The sequence below is a fragment of the Sapajus apella genome, unplaced genomic scaffold (assembly GCF_009761245.1).
Source record: "Sapajus apella isolate SASKATOON/1434 unplaced genomic scaffold, GSC_monkey_1.0 scaffold48, whole genome shotgun sequence".
Lineage (NCBI taxonomy): Eukaryota > Metazoa > Chordata > Mammalia > Primates > Cebidae > Sapajus > Sapajus apella.
Window position 1 is genome coordinate 17,476,940 of NW_022436988.1, and position 18,229 is coordinate 17,495,168.

At 43.7% G+C, this 18,229-nt stretch overlaps 1 protein-coding gene across 3 annotated transcripts; it reads left to right on the top strand.

Moving 5' to 3' along the window:
- Positions 1 to 2,023: 2,023 nt before the first annotated feature.
- On the top strand, positions 2,024 to 16,776 carry KPNA2 (karyopherin subunit alpha 2). 3 transcript variants are annotated; one of them, XM_032241961.1, is made up of 11 exons: positions 2,024 to 2,349; positions 3,598 to 3,695; positions 3,852 to 3,989; positions 8,349 to 8,437; positions 10,224 to 10,492; positions 10,695 to 10,789; positions 10,888 to 11,151; positions 11,628 to 11,861; positions 12,117 to 12,299; positions 15,124 to 15,273; positions 16,433 to 16,776. In XM_032241961.1, exons 2-11 carry the CDS (start codon positions 3,621 to 3,623, stop codon positions 16,523 to 16,525), a joined length of 1,590 nt encoding a protein of 529 aa, XP_032097852.1. In that variant the 5' UTR covers positions 2,024 to 2,349; positions 3,598 to 3,620; the 3' UTR covers positions 16,526 to 16,776. The 3 variants fall into 3 exon arrangements, with proteins under 3 accessions (XP_032097852.1, XP_032097854.1, XP_032097853.1); XM_032241962.1 differs by having other exon boundaries at positions 2,209 to 2,345; XM_032241963.1 differs by lacking the exon at positions 11,628 to 11,861.
- Positions 16,777 to 18,229: the final 1,453 nt, after the last annotated feature.

Below are 18,229 nucleotides of genomic sequence, written 5' to 3' on the forward strand. Positions count from 1 at the left end.
CAGGCACGAGCCACCATGCCCAGCTAATTTTTTGTAGTTTTAGTAGAGACGGGGTTTCACCATGTTGACCAGGATGGTCTCGATCTCTTAACCTCGTGATCCACCCGCCTTGGCCTCCCAAAGTGCTGGGATTACAGGCTTGAGCCACCGCGCCCGGCTCCCTACAGTTTTCTTATTCAAATTTCTAGGACTCACATCTCTCAGCTCAGAACAGAGGCTGCTTCCCTACCTCCAACCAGTAAACAAAAGGCACAGGCTGCACAACTGGATGAATTTAGGTCATGTGCCTGCCCCTGAACCATTCTCAGTAGCTAAGAGAATGCCCCACAGTGATTGGTTTAGGGTGAATTCCTTCCACATTCTTGCATTTAGGGGGATGGGATTATGCTGATTAAGAGTAGGTACAACCCCTTCTGAATTCTGGCTGCGATACAATGAATGAGGCTGGCATTAATGACTGCAAGAATGGACAAAGTTGCTGTTTGAATTTATAGTAAGAAATAAACCATTACAACTTTTCCAAAATGTAATCTTTTAGAAACAAAAATGGTCCATAATCCTGATGCTCTGTTGTCCATCTTTGTTTTGTTTTTGTTTTTGTTTTTGAGACAGAGTCTCACTCTGTCGCCCAGGCTGGAGTGCAATGGCACAATCACTGCAACCTCCGCCAACCAGGTTCAAGCGATTCTCCTGCCTCAGCCTCCTGAGTAGCTAGGATTACAGGTGCATGCCACCATGCCAGGCTAATTTTTTGTAGTTTTAGTAGAGATAAGGTTTCCCCATGTTGGTCAGGCTTGTCTCGAACTCCTGACCTTGTGATCTGCCCGCCCTGGCCTCTCAAAGTGCTGGGATTACAGGCATCAGCCACCGGGCCCAGTCGCATCTTTTTTTTGTTTGAACATATGGCAAAAAATGCACAATTCTGAAATGTGGAACATACAGTATAGAATATTACTGGAACAACTGAAAAAACTTGAAGAGACAACAGCATGAAATTTCAGTTTTTCTGAATTTGGTGATTGCAGTGTGGTTATAGAAGAGAATGCCTTTTCTTAGGAGATACACTGAAATAGAGGAAAAGGGACATGATTCTGAAACTTTCAAATATTTCAAAAAGTAACACATATGTACACGTGTGTATGTATACATATATATGTGTAGAAAGAGCAATAGCAAATGTGGCAAAATGTTAACATTTGGCAAATCTGGATAAGGATTTGCAATTCTGCATTTGAAATTATTTAAAAATATAAAAAACTTGGCCGGGCGCGGTGGCTCAAGCCTGTAATCCCAGCACTTTGGGAGGCCGAGGCGGGTGGATCACGAGGTCAAGAGATCGAGACCATCCTGGTCAACATGGTGAAACCCCGTCTCTACTAAAAATACAAAAAAAATCAGCTGGGCATAGTGGTGTGTGCCTGTAGTCCCAGCTGCTCGGGAGGCTGAGGCAGGAGAATTGCCTGAACCCAGGAGGCGGAGGTTGCGGTGAGCCGAGATCACGCCATTGCACTCCAGCCTGGGTAACAAGAGCGAAACTCCGTCTCAAAAAAAAAAATAAAAAAAAAAAAATAAAATAAAATAAATAAAAAACTTGAGTGTCTAGAGAAACCGGCATAAAAAACCTTTTGTCACCTTATTTACGGGTTCTATACAGTCTTTTACGACGCAATCAAAGAAAAAAGAAAACCTAAACTAAAAGAGGTAACAAATCTTCCCTCCCATAGTGGCCAGAAGCCTCCGCCAAGTTCATTCGGTGTCCTAATGGGAAGAAAATGCAAAGCAATATGTTTTTCTATCAAGATTATTTACTAATTATCATTTTTTCCTTTCATGAAGATCAACAATAAAGATTTTTTAAAAATGATTTTGAGAATCATTGTGTGGTATCTGCTTAAGGCTGTCGCCCAGGAAAACGCCCAGGGACCAAACAAGCTTCAAGCTTGTGGAAACGTGAACAGTCCAGGGAACCGTCCCCTCGCGTTGCATGCCGGGATATGGAGTCTTCCCGCTCTGCCCTGCAGGCGCTCCAGGATCGCTGAGCCGCTCCCTCATCTCGCGATGTCATCTTCCTTTTTTTTTTTTTTTTTTTATTTTTTTTTTTTCCCCCTAACCCCTTTTCCCCCCCCCCTCCCCGCCCAACGTGTTTTTCAAATTCGCCAATGGGCACACAGCTTAGGCTCGAACCAGCCAATCGGAATGCGGAGTCACCGGGAAATTTAAATTGCGCCGGCCGGCGGCACGAGCCATACGGTCTTTGAGCTGAGCCGAGGTGGTCGCTTTTAGCGCAGCTTTCCCACAGCCGCGGATCCCCGCCTAAGCCTCCTGTGGAAGCCCGGGCCCGCTTCGCAGGTACAGACTCAGCTAGCGGCCCTTCCAGAGCGCTAACGGCTGGCCCGCGGGCAGTGTTCGCCTTGTGGGTGGGGGTAGGGAGGCCCCGGGGCCACGCCGGGCCTGGCTCTGCCTCCCGCGTTGACTAGGCCTCGGGGGCGGTGTTCGTTGACGAGGCGGCTGAGTTTCGCGGGGGCTGCGGGCTTAGGGCGCCGACGCTCTGCAGACGGCAGCGGAGGCTTTAAAGCTTCGAGGCCGGTAGAATCGGAGCCAGCCAGGCCTGAGGGCGAATGTCCCAGGATGGCTTGTGGCGGCCCTGGCCTTACCTCTCCCGTTCTCGTTGCATCTTTCCCGTAGTAGGAGCTGGGGCTCGGGTGGCAGTTGGGAGCACCGTCTCTAACACCTAGGCCCCGGGGTGGCTTTGGCACCAAGTCGTAGGGGAGCGTAATGAAAGCAAAGATAGGAAATTGTAAGGAGAGCTTTGACTTTTGTCGTCTTCTGAATGACGCACAGCTGATGTCATCTTAATTAATTGCATTCTCTCCAAGTCCCTTGAAATGTAAATTAAATATGCGAGATCCGGCACTGCATTCTTAGTGTTGACCATAGTGTAATGATGAAGAAAATTTTTATTTGATTTTCGAATGTGGGGAGTGCACCCATTTTGGCCACGTAAACACGGTCAAGTAGGGAGACCCTCCTGAGGATCTGCATGTATTGCCTTAGCACATAATTTTAGCTGTAAGTTAACTCGGTTCTGGACTCTGGAGTTTAGAGCCGCGGCGGCTGTCAGAAACGGTGGACACATGTGACTAGTCCGAATTGAAATACGCTGTAAGCTTAAAGTACGCAAAATATTTCAAAGATGGAGTATGAAAAAAGAATGTAAAAGATCTCAATTATTTTATATATTGATAAACGTGTTAAAATACTATTTGTATATGTTGGTTAAGTAAAATACACTATTAAAATTAGTTTCACTTGTTTCTTTTTGCCTTTTTAAAAATATGGCTGCTAGGAAGTTTAAATTAATATAGCTTGCATTCTATTTCTGATGGACAACCCTGCTCCAGGAAGTCTCAGTTCTTCAGAGGGAAGCGGGGACGGTTATCCTTTGGCTAAAACTATTTCGTAGTGCTGAAAACCTGATGATCCCTTCATTTAGTATAGACGTCTGGATTCAGTAGATGCTTGATAATTCTTACTTGGTACTGTTACCGACAAAGGAAAATGATAAAGGAAATACTGTTCTCTTTCTCCATCTTTTAGCTTTCTCCCTTTGTCTCATAACCATGTCCACCAACGAGAATGCACATACACCAGCTGCCCGTCTTAACAGATTCAAGAACAAGGGAAAAGACAGTACAGTGAGTACCTTCTGTTGCTTTCCTGTGGTGTTATTTAAATGGGAAGACATTTGGAAAGGGGTAAAAACGTAGGGATTTTTTTTTTTTAAGAAAATGGCCTCACTTAGCAACAGAAACTGATGTGATAGGTGAAACATCGTGTAATCTTTTCTCAAGGAAATGAGGCGTCGCAGAATAGAAGTCAATGTGGAGCTGAGGAAAGCTAAGAAGGATGATCAGATGCTGAAGAGGAGAAATGTAAGCTCATTTCCTGATGATGCTACTTCTCCACTGCAGGAAAACCGCAACAACCAGGTAAAAAATACGTTTTAGTTTATGAGTTACATTAAATCCAGAAAATCGGTAGGGACTTTTCTGAGAAATTCAAGTAAACTTAACATTTCTAGTCTTTTTTTTTTTTTTATAGACAGGGTTTCACCATGTTGGTCAGGCTGGTCTTGAACTCCCGACCTCAGGTGATCCTGCCCGCCTTGGCCTCCAAAGTGCTTGGATTACGGGCGTGAGCCACTATGCTTGGCCAGCATTTCTAGACTTACGACTTTAACTATCTGTGAAAATCTTTTTCTCTGTTAAAAATTAGTAATTGTCTTCTTTCCTGCCTTCTGTAATCCACTGAAGTTGATTTAAGATTTTCCTTTAGCTCTGACCTTCCTTCAGACTTCCTTGCATTTCTAGCTACTACTAGCTGGGTACCTTGATCTGACCAGTGTGTCCAGACCAACTACCAACTAGTTTCTGGTTTGTTTCTCTCTCTCTCTCTCTCTCTTTTTTTTTTTTTTTTTCTCCTGAGACAGAGTCTTGCTCTGTCCCTCAGGCTGGAGTGCAGTGGCACAATCTCGGTTCACTGCAACCTCCGCCTACTGGGTTTGAGCGATTCTGCCTTAGCCTCCTGAGTAGCTGGGATTACAGGTGAGCGCCACCATGCTTGACTAATTATTATATTTTTAGTAGAGACACTTTCACCGTGTTGGCCAGGCTGGTCTTGAACTCCTGACCTGCCTCAGCCTCTAAAGTGCTGCGATTACAGACATGAGTCACCACACCCGTCCCATATCTGGTTTATTTCTGCCTTTTTTGGTATTCTCTATTTTTTTGTAAATGTCACCGGCTTTTCTCAGGATTTTCCTCCTGAAATATTTACAGTGGCCTCCTAATTTATCATTTTCTTTTTTTTGTGCCATATACTATTTTCCTGAAATTTTTCCTGAGGTACAGCTTTAGATATGTGTTTTCTATCCTCAAAATCCATACTCCAAATTGCTTGAACCTGGGAGGGGGGAGGTTACCTTGAGCCAAGATTGCACCATTGCACTTCAGCCTGGGCAACAAGAGTGAAGCTCTGTCTCAAGAAAAAGAAAAATAAAAAATTAATACATACACCAGCTGGAGTTCACACCTGTAATTCCAGCACTTTGGGAAGCCAAACTGGGAGGATCACTGGAGGCCAGGAGTTTGAGCCTCCCCTAGGCAACATAGCAAGACCCTGTCTCTACAAGAAATAAAAAGTTAGCTGGATATGGTGATGCAGGCCTTTAGTCCTAAGTATTCAGGGGGCTGAGGCAGAGGGATCACTGGAGCCCGGGATTTTGAGACTGCAGTGAGCTATGATTGAACCATTGCACTTCATGCTGGGTGACAGAGTGAGACCCTGTCTCTAAAAATAAAAATCCATACTCCAGGAAGCCCTTCCATAAAGTAGGTGGCTTAGATTTTCAGGTTTATTTTTCATAACTGAGCACTTGCCTACATCTTTTTCTCACAATATGCTGCTGCTTTTTTTTTTTTTTCCTTGTGGCAGAGTCTCGTTCTGTTGCCCAGGCTGGAGTGCAGTGGCATAATCTCGGCTCTCTGCAACCTCCACCTCCTGGGTTCAAGCAATACTTGTGCCTCAACCTCCTGAGTAGCTGGGATTACAGGTGTATGCCACCATGCCTGACTAATTTTGATTTTGAGACGATTTCGCTCATGTTGCCCAGGCTGGAGTGTAATGGCACGATCTTGGCTCACTGAAACCTCCGCCTCCCAGGTTCAGGTGGTTCTCCTGCCTGAGCCTCCCAAGTAGCTGGGATTATAGGCGTGTGCCAGCACGCCCTGCTAATTTTGTATTTTTAGTAGAGATGGGGTTTCTTCACGTTGGTCAGGCTGGTCTCGACCTCCCAACCTCAGGTGAGCCGCTTGGCTCAGCCTCCCAAAGTGCTGGGATTACAGGCATGAGATACCATCACCATGCCCAGCCTATTTTTTTTTTTTGTCTTGAACTCCTGACCTCAGGTGATATACCCATCTTGGCCTCCCAAAGTGCTGGGATTACAGATGTGAGCCACCACGCCCAGCCACATTATGCTTACTTTAGCACTCTGCATTTATCTTCTTCTTTTTTCATTGAATACTGCCTATGTTCTATTTCTAGGGTATTAATACTCAAAACTCATCTTCTCCTTGTAGCACTCATTAGCCTAGCAGGAAAGACACCCCTTTCACAGGATTCTCTAGCGCCCTGGTTCTGTACCCAGAATGAGGAGTAAATACTGTGTACCACATCTATTTACCACTTGTTTTATGCTGTTTACTGGTCACATTTTCTCTGTTAGGTTGCAAGCTCCTAGAAAGACAGGGATACTGTCTTTTTAAATTTCTGGTAGCATTGATTCTCAAACCTCATTTCTACTGTGATTCCCAACATAAAAATTTTTTTTTTTTTTTTGAGACAGAGCTTCGCTGTTGTTGCCCAGGAGTACAATGACTCGATTTTGGCTTGCTCCAACCTCTGCCTCCTGGGTTCAAGCGAATTTCCTGCCTGAGCCTCCCAAGTAGCTGGGATTACAGGCATGCGCCACCCCACCTGGCTAATTTTGTATTTTTAGTAGAGGCAGAATTTCTCCATGTTGGTCAGGCTGGTCTCAAACTCCTGACCTCAGGTGATCCGCCTGCCTTGGCCTCCCAAAGTGCTGGGATTACAGGCATGAGCCATTGTGTCTGGCCAACACTTTTTTTTTTTTAAGAGGGGATGGATTATGCCCTGTTGCCCAGGCTGGAGTATGTTGTGGCAAAATCTTGGCTCACTGCAGCCTCTGCCTCCTGAGTAGCTGGAATTACAGGGGCCCATTACCATGTTTTGCTAATTTTTTTTTTTTTTTTTAAGACGGGGTTTCACCATGTTGGTCAGGCCAGTCTTGAACTCCTGACCTCAGGTGATCCGCCCACCTTGGCTTCCAAAGTGTTTGGATTACAGGCGTGAGCCCTCGTGCCAGCCCTTGCTAATTTTTTTTTTTTTTTTTTTTTTTAGATGGAGTTTTGCTCTTGTTACCCAGGCTGGAGTGCAATGGCGCTATCTTGGCTCACCGCAACCTCCGCCTCCTGGGTTCAGGCAATTCTCCTGCCTCAGCCTCCTGAGTAGCTGGGATTACAGGCACACGCCACCATGCCCAGCTGATTTTTTGTATTTTTAGTAGAGACGGGGTTTCACCATGTTGACCAGGATGGTCTCGATCTCTTGACCTCGTGATCCACCCGCCTCGGCCACCCAAAGTGCTGGGATTACAGGCATGAGCCACCGCGCCCGGCCCGCTAATTTTTTTTAAAGACAGGATTTCACCATATGGATCAGGCTGGTCTCAAACTCCTGATATCAGGTGATCCACCCGCCTCAGCCTCCCAAAATGTTGGGATTACAGGTGTGAACCACCGTGCCCAACAGTCTTGCTAATTTTTGCTTTTTTTTTCTGGAAACTGTGTCTCACTCTGTTGCCCTGGCTGGAGTGCAGTGGTGCGATCTTGGCTCACTGCAGCCTCCACCTCCCAGGTTCAAGCAGTTTTCCCACCTCAGCCTTCCGAGTGCTGGAACTAGAGGCACCTGCCACCACACCCAGCTAATCTTTGTATTTTCAGTAGAGACGGGATTTTACCATATTGGCCCATCTGCCAGCCTCAGCCTTCCAAAGTGCTGGGATTACAGGCGTGAGCCACTGCACCCTGCCAAACAGAAAACATTTATATTTGTAACAACACTCAACTGTGGAAATATATAGGTTATAAGATTAGATATGCAAATCCTCAGAGCATTGCTTATAACCATGTCTTTCTGCCTCAAAGTATAATCTGAACGCAAGTGATTGAGACTAATGTAGGAATAATCTTCAGTCTGCTCTGATGATGATGATGATGATGATTATTTTTTTGAGAAAAGGTCTTGGGTGGTGACAGGTACACACCACCATACTTGGATATCTATATATATGAATTTTTTGTAGGGGGGAAGGTCTCACTATGTTGCTCAGGCTGGTCTTGAACTCCTGAGTTCAAGCTGTCCTCCCTCCTAAGCCTCCCAAAGTGCTAGGATTACGGGTGTGAGCCACCGTGCCTGGCCTTCTAGTTCATTTTTTAAATTGTTCAAAGCTGCCTGTTTTTAGTGATAAAACACTTGGATACTCCATAACTTGAGACTCCAGTGAGTCATGACACCAAGTTTGGAAACTGTTCTACATATAAAATAATGAATATTTAACAGGTAAAATTAAATATAGGGCTAAGTTTTTAGTGGCTGGCTATAAGCCTAATAATGTTTATACATTCCTTCTTGCCTTCACAATGGTAAGTGTAGATTTTATTTGTTTGCATTTAATTTTAATGTGCAAAATTTTGTTATTCTTTTAGGGCACTGTAAATTGGTCTGTTGATGACATTGTCAAAGGCATAAATAGCAACAATGTGGAAAATCAGCTCCAAGCTACCCAAGCTGCCAGGTATGTCTTGTCTGCAGTAGCATGGGTTACCTAATAAATTAGTGTTTTTAGATTTTTTTTTGGCGGGAAGGGACAGACAAGATAGTGTAAGGAAAAATTAGGCCAGCTAGCCATAAACCAAACAGTGTTTTTTGTTTATTTTTATGAGTGGGAGGCCTTGCTATTTTGCCCAAGCTGGTCTTGAATACCTGGGTTCATGCAGTCCTCTCACCTCAGCCTTCTGAAGTGCTGGGACTACAGGTGTGTGTCCTTGTACCTGGCCATAAAGTTTTTATCAGAGTAATGTTTCAAGTTACTGGCAGTGAAAGGAAGAAATGAATAGTAAGTGAGATTGATACATCTGTTTAGAATGATAGATGCATTTAGGAAATAAGCATAATTTGACTTTTATCTCCCACCATACACAAATATTTATGATATAATAGAAAGGATTAATAATTTCTATAGCTTGACAGTGTGCAGAAGAACAAATTTCAATGGTAAATAATCATTAAAAAGTTCTAGGCTGTGCGGTGGCTCATGCCTGTAATCCCAGCACTTTAAGGGGCCAAGGGGTGGGTTACTTGAGCCCACGAGTTTGAGACCAGCCTGGGCAACAGGATGAGACTGTCTCTACAAAAAATAAAAAAAATTACCCTTGTGTGGTGCTGTGCACTTGTAGTCCCAGCTACTAAGGAGGCTGAGATGGGAGGATTACTTGGATCTCAGGAAGTCGAGCCTGCAGTGAGCTGTGATCGTGGCATTGCACTCAAGCCTGGGTGGAGTAAGATCCTGTGCTTAAACAAAAAGTGCTTAACCACAACTATTAGGGAGACACAGATTCAGTTAATAATGAGAGTATAACCCTGTCATATTGTCAAAAGTTTTTTAAAAAAAGAGACAAGATCGGGCCAGATGTGGTGGCTCACGCCTGTAATCCTGGCACTTTGTCAGGCTGAGGCAGGTGGATCACAAGGTCAGGAGTTTGAGATTGACCTGGCCAATATGGTGAAACCCCCGTCTCTATTAAAAATACAAAAATTAGGCCGGGCGCGGTGGCTCAAGCCTGTAATCCCAGCACTTTGGGAGGCCGAGGCGGGTGGATCACGAGGTCAAGAGATCGAGACCATCCTGGTCAACATGGTGAAACCCCGTCTCTACTAAAAATACAAAAAATTAGCTGGGCATGGTGGCGCGTGCCTGTAATCCCAGCTACTCAGGAGGCTGAGGCAAGAGAATTGCCTGAACCCAGGAGGCGGAGGTTGCGGTGAGCCAAGATCGTGCCATTGCACTCCAGCCTGGGTAACATAAGTGAAATTCTGTCTCAAAAAAAAAAAAAAAAATACAAAAATTGGCTGGGCATGGTGGTGGGCCCCGTAGTCCCAGCTACTCAGGAGGCTAAGGCACAAGAATCACTTGAACTCAGGAGGCAGAGATGGCAGTGGGCCAAGATCAAATCAATGCACTCCAGCCTGGGCGACAGAGCGCGACTGTCCCCACCCAAAAAAAGCGACAAGATGTATAGTAGATTTCTGCAGTGATGCAGAGGAGGGTAATCTGTATTATTTTTTGGAAAAATGATAGTTAATTATACCACATGTACAGTACCACAAAAGTAATCTGTTCAGCTTCTGTTAGGTTCCAGAATATCTCAGCATTTAGTGATTTACATAAAAGGTTGTCTGAAGTTGTAAAGTCTTGAATTGCATTTTAAATTGGTTTTTATACAAACTCCTTTTGTGTACAAAAGACTCAGGTTGTGTAAAAATCACCTTCAACTTTTATTTCTCTCTTTGTTCCCCTTTAGGAAACTGCTTTCTAGAGAAAAACAGCCCCCCATAGACAACATAATCCAGGCTGGTTTGATTCCAAAATTTGTGTCCTTCTTGGGCAGAACTGAATGTAGTCCCATTCAGTTTGAATCTGCTTGGGCACTCACTAACATTGCTTCTGGGACATCAGAACAAACCAAGGCTGTGGTAGATGGAGGTGCCATCCCAGCATTCATTTCTCTGTTGGCATCTCCCCATGCTCACATCAGTGAACAAGCTGTATGGGCTCTAGGAAACATTGCAGGTACTTGAACTTGAAGTTCTTTTGATTGAATGTGTTTAAGTGTAATGAGTTGGAAGAAAGGCCTTGTTATAAGTATTAGTGACTTTGTCAAGTTTTGAGCTTGCTTTCAAGCCCTTATTAGGAATGAAGGTGGTGCATTCAGTCGTTGAACGTTGGTAGTGCTGGACAAGGTAATAGAAATTAATCTTGCCTTTTTTTTCAGGTGATGGCTCAGTGTTCCGAGATTTGGTTATTAAGTACGGTGCAGTTGACCCACTCTTGGCTCTTCTTGCAGTTCCCGATATGTCATCTTTGGCAGTAAGTTACTACCATAAGTAGCCACTCTCTTCTTCATTCTAATTTCCCCCATCTTCTCAAAAGACAGACTCTTTCATTGCTTATTTCTTTTTCCCCAGTGTGGTTACTTACGTAATCTTACCTGGACGCTTTCAAATCTTTGCCGCAACAAGAATCCTGCACCTCCGTTAGATGCTGTTGAGCAGATTCTTCCTACCTTAGTTAGGCTCCTGCATCATGATGATCCAGAAGTATTAGCAGATACCTGCTGGGCTATTTCCTACCTTACTGATGGTCCAAATGAACGAATTGACATGGTCGTGAAAACAGGAGTTGTTCCCCAACTTGTGAAGCTTCTAGGAGCTTCTGAATTGCCAATTGTGGTAAGTTACTTACTTTTAGATTAGGACATAAGTATAAGAAGCATGATCAGGGCTGGGTGCAGTGGCTCACGCCTGTATAATCCCAGCAATTTGGGAGACCGAGGTGGGTGTATCACCTGAGGTCAGGAGTTAGAGAGCAGCCTGAATAACATGGCGAAACCCTGTCTCTACTAAAAAAAAAATATTAGCCGGACATGGCAGCATATGCCTGTAATCTCAGTTACTTGGGAGGCTGAGGCAGGAGAATTGCTTGAACCTGGGAGGTGGAGGTTGCAGTGAGCCAAGATCACACCATTGCACTCCAGCCTAGGTGAGTCCGTCTCAAAAAAAAAGCATAATCAGTTGATACTCATATTGAAATATTGACTATTTCAGGCCATGATGGGCCTCTTGTCAAAACTGTTAGGGTATAGAATTCTAAAGTGCTGGGGAAAAAAAAAATACGGTAACCAGCATCAACATTTTTTTCTTTTCAGACTCCTGCACTACGAGCCATAGGGAATATTGTCACTGGTACAGATGAACAGACTCAAGTTGTGATTGATGCAGGAGCGCTTGCCGTCTTTCCCAGCCTGCTCACCAACCCCAAAACTAACATTCAGAAGGAAGCTACATGGACAATGTCAAACATCACAGCTGGCCGTCAGGACCAGATACAGCAAGTTGTGAATCATGGATTAGTCCCATTCCTTGTCAGTGTTCTTTCTAAGGTAACGAAGTCTTAGGGTTTAATCAAGGCATTTTTTTTTTTTAGTGTTTATTATAGAGAGCTCTGCTTGATAAGATTTTTAACATGAAGGAATCCTGGAATCTACTTGGAAGTCCTCTGCTGAAAAATACCCAGTAACCTCTTTCACTTAAGGTTTCACTTAGTACTTTTCAGTCATTGTTTTTGTGAAAAAGTACTCTAGGAATCTTATTTGTGCAACTGTTCTGAAACAAAACCATTTTCTTATGTGTAATAGGCAGATTTTAAGACACAAAAGGAAGCTGTTTGGGCTGTGACCAACTATACCAGTGGTGGAACAGTTGAACAGATTGTGTACCTTGTTCATTGTGGCGTAATAGAACCATTGATGAACCTCTTAACTGCAAAAGATACCAAGATTATTCTAGTTATCCTGGATGCCATTTCAAATATCTTTCAGGTAAGTCTTATCAAGGTGAGTTTGTTTGAATTTGGACTTGTAATTGGTTTACTATTTAGACCTGGAGGAGGGCAACTGTAAGTTTACTCACTAGTAAACCACAGAATCAGAAAGCCTGTTTATGTGGGCCACACCTTTGGTTAAAAATACGGCAGGTTTATATAAGGTATAAAAGAGATGACAAGTGGATGATGTGACCTGAATCGAAGTCAGGCCCTTATGTGAACTCATCATACCTATTTACTTGGTTGATTTAATTTCCCAATTTCATACTGAATTTTGGTGAAATTAAATTTTTTTTTCTTCTTCTTCTTCTTTTTTTTTTTTTTTTGGAGACAGAGTTTCGCTCTTGTTACCCAGGCTGGAGTGCAATGGCGCGATCTCGGCTCACAGCAACCTCTGCCTCCCGGGTTCAGGCAATTCTCCTGCCCCAGCCTCCCGAGTAGCTGGGAGTACAGGCACGCACCACCATGCCCAGCTAATTTTTTGTATTTTTAGTAGAGATGGGGTTTTACCATGTTGACCAGGATGGTCTCGATCTGTTGACCTCGTGATCCACCCGCCTCGGCCTCCCAAAGTGCTGGGATTACAGGCTTGAGCCACTGCGCGCGGCTGAAATTAAATTTTTTTAACTTTTTTTTTTTGAAACGGAGTTTCGCTCTTGTTACCCAGGCTGGAGTGCAATGGCGCCATCTCGGCTCACTGCAACCTCCGCCTCCTGGGTTCAGGCAATTCTCCTGCCTCAGCCTCCTGAGTAGCTGGGATTACAGGCACGCGCCACCATGCCCAGCCAATTTTTTGTAGTTTTAGTAGAGACGGGGTTTCACCGTGTTGACCAGGATGGTCTCGATCTCTTGACCTCGTGATCCACCCGCCTCAGCCTCCCAAAGTGCTGGGATTACAGGCTTGAGCCACCGCGCCCGGCCTTTTTTTTTTTTTTTTTTTTTTTTTTTAAATAAAGACAGAGTTTCACTGTGTTAGCCAGCATGGTCTTGATCTCCTGACCTCGTGATCCACCTGCCTCAGCCTCCCAAAGTGCTGGGATTATAGGCGTGAGCCACTGTGCCCAGCCTGGTGAAATTAAATTTGGCGGGGCTTGGTGGGTCACACCTGTAATCCTAGCACTTTGGGAGTCCAATGTGGGTGGATCACCTGAGGTCAGGAGTTCGAGACCAGCTTGGCCAACATGGCAAAACCCCATCTCTACTAAAAGTATAAAAATTAACTGAGTGTGGTGGCTGGCGCCTGTAGTCCCCACCATTGAGGTTGAGGGAGGAGAATCATCTGAATCCAGGAGGGCGAGGTTGCAGTGAGTCGAGATTGTGCTACTTTACTCCAGCCTGAGTGAAAAAGTGAAACTCTGTCTCAAAAAAAAAAAAAAAAAAAATTTGAATCGCTTAATTATATTTTTCTTCTGGTTCCATCTCTAATTGATCCAAACATATCAGTATATGATACTTTGTCATAGTAGATAGGTGGTAGGTAAGCCTTACTCATCAACTTTGGATTCTAGAGATTTTTACGTAAAGAAGTTGAGCCTACAGTAATGGATGCTGGCATATCTGTCACTGTGTATAAATAATTTGTCAATATGTGGCCAGTATTTCTTCTTCTCTTCATCTAATCCCCTAAATTGTTTTGAAGCAAATTTGTTATTTCATTTATAGATATTTATGGTTTTTTTTTTTTTTTTTTTTTTTTTTTTTTTTTTTTTTTTGAGACAGAGTCTTGCTGTGTTACCAGGTGCCAGGCTGGAGTGCAGTGGCGCAATGTCTGCTCACTGCAATCTCCGCCTCCTGGGTTGAAGCAATTCTCCTGCCTCAGCCTCCTGAGTAGCCGGGACTACAGGCGTGTGCCACCATGCCCAGCTAATTTTTGTATTTTTTAGTAGAGGCGGGGTTTCACCGTGTTGGCCAGGATGGCCTTGATCTCTTGACCTCGTGATCCACCTGCCTTGGCCTCCCAAAGTGCTGGGATTACAGGCTTGAGCCACCGCGCCCGGCCTTGTTTTCAACTTTTAAGAGATACATAAGCCAGGCGCGGTGGCTCATGTCTGTAATCCCAGCACTTTGGGAGGCCGAGGTGAGTGGATCACAAGATCAAGACATCGAGACCATCCTGGCCAACACGGTGAAACCCCGTCTCTACTAAAAAATACAAAAAATTAGCTGGGCATGGTGGCTCCTGCCTGTAATCCAGGCTACTCAGGAGGCTGAGGCAGGAGAATTGCCTGAACCCAGGAGGCGGAGGTTGCGGTGAGCCGAGATTGCGCCATTGCACTCCAGCCTGGGTAACGAGAGCAAAACTCCGTCTCAAAAAAAAAAAAAGTTGAAAACAAAAACTAATCTACATACCATTCCTTATGCCCAGTAAGTCCTTAGTACCAACACACATTCTGGTTGGGGACATTTTAGTTTAGCACTCCATAGTCCATCTTTGCCCTTAGACACCTTGACTCAACCTTGTGATGACATAGGATGCTTTACAAAACAATAAGCCCCTGTTCCCATATCAGACCAGTTGAACTGGAATGTAGTGTTGTTTTAGAAGTTTCCCACGTTATTTTGATACATGGAAAAAGTTGAGAGCTATTGATGGTAAGATCTCTGGTTGAAGGCTCCAGTTGAAGCAGTGCTAAGAGCAAGTATAGATCCAATCACATTGAGTTTCAACAAAATATAAAACGGACATAAAACTATGATATGCTTGTTGAAGGAACTGTTAGGTGCTTAATTCTGCCTGACATATCAGTATTCAAATTATTGATGTCATTTTCTTAAAACATTCAGAGTATATGCTAGTAAACTTAATTTTTTTTTTTTAGGCTGCTGAGAAACTAGGTGAAACTGAGAAACTTAGTATAATTATTGAAGAATGTGGAGGCTTAGACAAAATTGAAGCTCTGCAAAACCATGAAAATGAGTCTGTGTATAAAGCTTCATTAAACTTAATTGAGAAGTATTTCTCTGTAGAGGTGAGTAATGGATGGTAATATTAGTAACAACTTGGAAACATGTAAAGTCAAGGCCTCGAGCCTTTTTTTCCCCTCATACTTTTAAAAGTGAGCCTTGAGGTTACAGTGAACTGAGATCATGCCACTTCATTCCAGCCTGAGCAACAGAGCAAGATTCCATCTCAAAACAAACAAAGCCTCATATCTTTGTTAAATATAGCAAAATATCAGTGTGTGTAGGACATAATGTACTTATTTGCTTCTCTGATGTTTAGCTTGGTGGTAATAAAATCTTTTTATTTTATTTTATTTTTTTAAAGACGAGGTTTCACCATGTTGGTCAGGCTGGTCTTGAACTCCCGACCTCAGGTGATCCGCCTGCCTTGGCCTCCAAAGTGCTTGGATTACAGGCATGAACCACCATGCTCGGCCAATATAATCTTTAAACTGAGATTTTAAAAGTAACCGGATTAGTTTCAAGTGAACAGCCTTTGAGAATCTTAGAATATTTTTAGAATAAGTTTATGGATGTCATTGTACGAGGTGATAGAGAAGTAGGCCAAACCCACCACCATGCTCTGGGCCTATTTAATAGGCACTCTTTTCCAATTGAAAATTGACAGTTGGAGAAGAAAAATAATCTCAGGCTTTTTCTGTTACTGTAGTAGCATTCCTTATCCCTGGCCCCCACAACTCCCCAGGCACTCATGAATTGGCAAAGTTTCAGAGACCCTCCCTCCCCTGTGTCAAATATTAGAATATCATACAGGATTAAATGTATAATATGCAGATCAAGATCTTTTTTTTTTTTTTTTTTTTTTTTTTTTGAGTCGGAGTTTTGCTCTTGTTACCCAGGCTGGAGTGCAATGGCACAATCTCGGCTCACCGCAACCTCCGCCTCCTGGGTTCAGGCAATTCTCCTGCCTCAGCCTCCTGAGTAGCTGGGATTACAGGCACATGCCACTAGGCCCAGCTGATTTTTTGTATTTTTAGTAGAGACCAGGATGGTCTCGATCTCTTGACTTCGTGATCCACCCGCCTCGGCCTCCCAAAGTGCTGCGATTACAGGTGTGAGCCACCGCGCCCAGCCAAGATCTAAATATTAAATACAGACTTCTAGGTAGGCTGCTGCTTGGAATATTTATATTACTTTTATATTTGTTTTTTAATATATTTCCAGGAAGAGGAAGATCAAAATGTTGTGCCAGAAACTACCTCTGAAGGCTATACCTTCCAAGTTCAGGATGGGACTCCTGGGACCTTTAACTTTTAGATCATGTAGCTGAGGTATAAATCTGTTGTGTACTATGTTTGGTATTTTGTCTTCCTGTTTCTCTACGAAGAACTCTTTCTAAATGTGGTTTGTTATTGTAGCACTTTTTACACTGAAACTATACTTGAACAGTTCCAACTGTACATACTGTATGAAGCTTGTCCTCTGGCTACGTTTCTTATTTCTATGTGGAATTTCATATCTTGCAGCCTCCTGTAAATAAACATTAAAACCCACCCTTTACTTCACCATGCCTATGTATTGCTTTCTAATTTGGGATCTTTAATGTTGCAAGTGAAGGATAACCTATCCAAACTGATAAGATTAATCAGAGGCAGTCCTGGTTGCAGTTTTTTAGAAGTATGAATAAAATTTTCCAGAAACCCTCAGCCAGTGTCTCTTTAAGTCTCCTTGGCCAGGGAGTGGGCTTAAAAATGTTAAATTTAATGATAAATTTGTCCTGGAGCTAAAAGTGGAATTAATTCCTCCCAAACTCGAAGGCTGAATGGGGTTCCAAGGTAAAATAGTAGCCACACATTGGCATCACCTGGGAAAGTACCCAGTTTAGTCGTGAGGGTCTACATTATTGTGTTTTTTTGTTTGCTTGTTTGTTTTTGTTTTTAATACGGAGTCTCGCTCTGTTGCCCAGGCTGGGGTGCAGTGGAATAGTCTTGGCTCACTGCAACCTCCGCCTCTCAGGCTAAAGTGATTCTCCTGCCTCAGCCTCCCGAGTAGCTGGGATTACAGGCATGCCTGGCTAATTTTTGCATATTTAGTAGATAGAGATGGGGTTTCACCATGTTGACCAGACTGGTCTTGAATTCCTAACCTCAGGTGATTTGCTCACCTCAGCCTCCCAAAGTGCTGGGATTATAGGAGTGAGCCACCATGCTTGGCCATGACATCTTTTCAAGTCGGTAGTAATATACTGCAACAAGTCTCCGTTTACCTTCTTGGCTACAAATAAGGATTTTCTTCCCTTAGTTCATCAACATGCATAGAAATACATTTTTGTCTTTTGCAGGTAATAGTTGAGTTTTAAAATTCTTCCATGGAACAATGTTTAATCCTTACCTTGTTTAGGTATAGTGCACTAGGTAGTGCTTATTTGAAGTACCCTCTACAGCCAAGTTACTAAAATGGGACACTAGGCCAGGCACGGTGGCTCACGCCTGTGATCACAGCATTTTGGGAGGCCGAGTCAGGCAGATCACTCAGGTCAGGAGTTCGAGACCAGCCTGGCTAACATGGTGAAACCCTGTCTCTACTAAAAAAAAAAAAAAAAAAAAAAATTAGCCGGGTGCGGTGGCATGCACCTGTAATCCCAGCTACTTGGGAGGCTGAGGCAGGAGAATTGCTTGAACCTGGTATGCAGAGGTTGCAGTGAGCTGAGATTGCGCCATTGCACTCCAGCCTGGGTGATAGAGCAAGACTCCATCTCAAAAGAAAAAAAAATTAAGGAATACGAAACCCCTGTGTTAACACGCGTTCCTTGTAATAGAGCATTTTGTTTGGAACTGTGGATCACTTTCTCAGCTTTTCCTCAGCTCCCCTAAATGGGAGGGGGAAGAGACATTAACAGTACAGACTGCCTTTCCTTTCCTACTTGATCCTCTCTTCCTCTCCCCAACTCGAGTTCCTTCTTAGATACTGAATCCAAAACTCTACAGCTTGAGAAAAGTGATGGGGAAGTAAACCTGGACA

Coding starts and splice junctions, on each gene's coding strand:
- KPNA2 (XM_032241961.1), top strand. CDS start 3,621: ATGTCCACCAACGAGAATGCACATACACCAGCTGCCCGTCTTAACAGA. Junction 8,438..10,223: donor CAAGCTACCCAAGCTGCCAG/GTATGTCTTGTC, acceptor GTTCCCCTTTAG/GAAACTGCTTTCTAGAGAAA. Junction 12,300..15,123: donor CCATTTCAAATATCTTTCAG/GTAAGTCTTATC, acceptor TTTTTTTTTTAG/GCTGCTGAGAAACTAGGTGA.